The sequence below is a fragment of the Ranitomeya imitator genome, chromosome 3 (assembly GCF_032444005.1).
Source record: "Ranitomeya imitator isolate aRanImi1 chromosome 3, aRanImi1.pri, whole genome shotgun sequence".
Taxonomy (NCBI): Eukaryota; Metazoa; Chordata; class Amphibia; order Anura; family Dendrobatidae; genus Ranitomeya; species Ranitomeya imitator.
In genome coordinates, this window is record NC_091284.1 from 242,957,795 (window position 1) to 242,961,332 (window position 3,538).

General features: G+C 38.3%; 1 protein-coding gene across 1 annotated transcript; it reads left to right on the forward strand.

Annotated features, from left to right (window-relative positions):
* Positions 1-811: 811 nt before the first annotated feature.
* LOC138671591 (olfactory receptor class A-like protein 1) lies at positions 812-1,774 on the forward strand. Its single transcript, XM_069759767.1, has one exon. The coding sequence runs from the start codon at positions 812-814 to the stop codon at positions 1,772-1,774; it is 963 nt and encodes a 320-aa protein (XP_069615868.1).
* Positions 1,775-3,538: the final 1,764 nt, after the last annotated feature.

A 3,538-nucleotide genomic window follows, 5' to 3' on the forward strand; every position in this document is an offset into this window, starting at 1 on the left:
TGTATTTTCTCAATAGTTTTCTGCCAATTGGTTGTGTCTGCATCTTTTTCAGATAGAACCACTGTGTCTGAGCACACTGTGTCCTGTGGCTGGCCAGCATCATGGTGTGCTCAACAGAACTCAGCACACTGGTCATCATTAGTGCATAGAGTTTGTCTTTATTCTGTTTTTGCTGATTTGCTCTGACCCCAGACTATAGGATCACAAATGAGGCCTCATTGTGGGACTAGGCCTTCTTAGTCACAAGTGTTTGGAGTAGTGAATGACCATTGGAGGGCAGCATATGGAGTTCTATTTATTGAGCCAGTTAGTAGGTTTCTTATCCCATTTACAATCAAAGTAGCACTCCATGCAAAGTTCCCAAGTGAAGTTCCATCATCTATCTCGTTCTCAGGAGTATACCATGATAACTTTTAGTTCTCAATATTTTCCCAGTATACTCTCCATAACATACAATTTCTCAAAATATGACATAAGAAAATATTAGTGAAAATTTGAGACTAGAAAATATTAAACAATATATGAGAATAATTCATATTAAACAAAATATAAAACTCAAAAAATACACACACACACTGGCTGAGCTGTCCCACATCAGACATAGAAGAAATCTCAAAGCATTTGGTGGATGAATAAAGAGCAGGATGTGGAAAAACATTTATTGCAATCGCAATGTTAGTAATGGTAAAGTGTGATTACTCTAAATGCCTATGTAGTAAAAGTAGCATTTTTATTGATAATAGACCCAAATATTTCAAATGTGATGTAATAGGATAATGTAACCGTTTTGTACTATTTTTTTTCCTCAGGAATGGAATTAGAACTGCGGTTAATTTTCAAAGCAATTGGTTTCTTCTCATTAATTGCAATAGGAATTCCCAGTAATGTGATTATTTTGGCTGTTTTTACTCATATTAGAATCACAGAAAAGAAATTGTTGCCTTCAAATACTGTCCTCACTATGTTGGCTTTGGTCAACTTGCTTGTAATCTTTTCTAAAGGGCTTCCGCAGGCTGTCCACTCTATAGGTATCAGAAACATTTTAAATGACATTGAGTGCAAATTTATTTCTTTTACATATAGAATATGCAGGGGGATGACAATTTGTACTACATGCTTGTTAAGCTGCAATCAGTGCATTATACTTGCTCCCCCTACAAGAAAGTGGCTTTACTTAAAACAAAAGGTGTCAAGTAATATAGAATGGATTATGGTACTGCTGTGGTGTATCAATGGAGCAATTTACCCATCCTGTTTTCTTCATGTCCGAGCTACAGCCAATTATACCACTTCTATATACACTCTTCATTTGGAATTTTGCAATCACGATTTTATGACTTTTGGTACATACGTTGCTAATGGCATAGCCATTGCACTTCGTGATTTCTTTTTTGTTGGCACTATGACGTTAGCCAGTTGTTACATTGTGTTCATGCTTCATCGACATGGAAAACAAGTTCAAGGGATAAGAAGTTCGGACAAAAAGAACGGGAAGACTATGGAATACAAGGCTTCTCGTGCAGTAGTGCTACTGGTCACTATTTATGTTGCACTTTTTGGAATAGACAGTTGTATTTGGATTTACACCTTAACAGTATCAAGAGTCTCTCCAGTAATTTCAGATGCTCGTGTTTTTTTTGGCACATTATATGCTGCTCTCAGTCCAATTGTTATTCTAAAAACTAACAAAAAATTAATAACAGTCTTGATGTGTAGCAAAAAGAAAGGACTTTTACAGTCTTCAGATTCAAGCATGAATGATACTACAGAATAAGTTATGCTGTACATGCCAATTGTACTTTGACCTAGACATTTAGGTATCTAGGTTAGTATAATGACAAGATCAATGCATTGCAAGTCTGGCTGATAGAAAGCAAATATCGAGACAAATCTTGGCCTGTTTTGCCTATTGAGTAGAAACATATTTCTTCCTGACCCCAACAGGCATTCCGGAAATATTGCATAGTTAATATACAATCATTCACCACTAGAATAATTCCCATTAATTGTCAGATTTATCTACCACTGTTATATGTACTGTTCTTACCTCTTGTGGTAGGGCAGTCTATAGTCAGGCTATTTTAGCTCCAAAATTGTAATTTTCTTATATTATTAATGAAATCACCTTTCCTTCTGAGATAATGACCGTCTCCTTGCTTTTTCACTGGTTTTGAAATTAATAAACTATGTGCTAGTTCTTTGTACTGAATACAAATGCTTTTATACATTAGAATGTTTAGTAGTTTTTCCGGGCTCTTGTTGTTTAAGGGATTTCTTAATCTATCTTTTAGGGCTTGGCTTTACTGTCACTTTAGCCACAACACAGACTGCACTGTCAAAAATTACTGTATGCCACTGCTACTTTGCAGTATAGTGCAAATGAATATCTCACATTGTGACACACACAGTCTCATGACCTTAAAAAACAAGTCACAAAAAGTCAGAATTAGTTGGATTTTTTAAATGACTTACTTCTCAAACTACCTTTCTAGGTCATAATGTGACCCCATTCACTTACATTTTGATTGGACATTTCATCCAACAGATAGTTTTTAGAGAAAGAAATATAAACATGTTGAAACACAACAAAAAGATAGATTTTTTTTTTACCTTAAAACATAAACAATTAGGTGAAAAGTAAATATAGTGTCACTAGAGTACACCTGGGAAATAAAAAATACAAACATCACAGAGAACATCACCAATTTCTTGAGAAAAAATTTTGTTTGCCAGGGTGCATTTCATCACTGACACCTCAACGAGAAAACATTGTCAGGGACATTACATCTTGCTGACTGGACAATGGATGACTCTGGTGGCAGTGGGGACAGGCAGTCAAGGGGCTGCTCCACAGGTCTTGGAACCCCCAAAGCTTGCAGGACAAACCTCTGTATTCAACACTTCCTCCACTGCTTCTACCTCTTCCACCTCCTCTAGGGCCTCCATCTGTGCCCTTAACCTCTTCCTTAATGAGACATGTGTTCCAACAGTGCAAACAGAATGCCCCCCACCTCTGTACTGTGCAACCAGGACTCACCATTATAAGGCAGTGTTTAAATTATTGTGCCTGGGAGATCACAGTCACACAGCTCAACAGTTGTGGGCAGTCTACACAGAACCTGGAGCCAGGCAAACCCATGTGCGATAACGGTGCGAACTTCACACATGTGTCTTGCTCACGTCTTCAACCTGGTGGTACAGCAATTTCTCTGCCACTATCCCGGCCTGGATGTGCTGCTGCAGAAAACATGGTCACAGTGTGCTTACTTCCGCTGTTTGCACCCCACAGGTCTACTTGCATCGCTACAGAGGTCTTTTGGCCTACCGGGTAATCGTTTTATATGCGATGTATCGAAACGCTCATTCACGTGCACCCCTGATAGCACCCCCTGGGCAGCGCCAGTGACACCTTAGGTGTCATGACATTATCACCGACCCATACAATTTTTCAGGGGGGGTATTTTTTTTTGTGTGTGTTTTTTATGGCCCCACTGCATACTCTGTCAGATCAGGCATCTAACCTGACAAAGATGATGCA

Bases quoted from the DNA above. Each gene is read 5' to 3' on its own strand.
- LOC138671591 (XM_069759767.1), top strand. From the start codon at position 812: ATGGAATTAGAACTGCGGTTAATTTTCAAAGCAATTGGTTTCTTCTCA.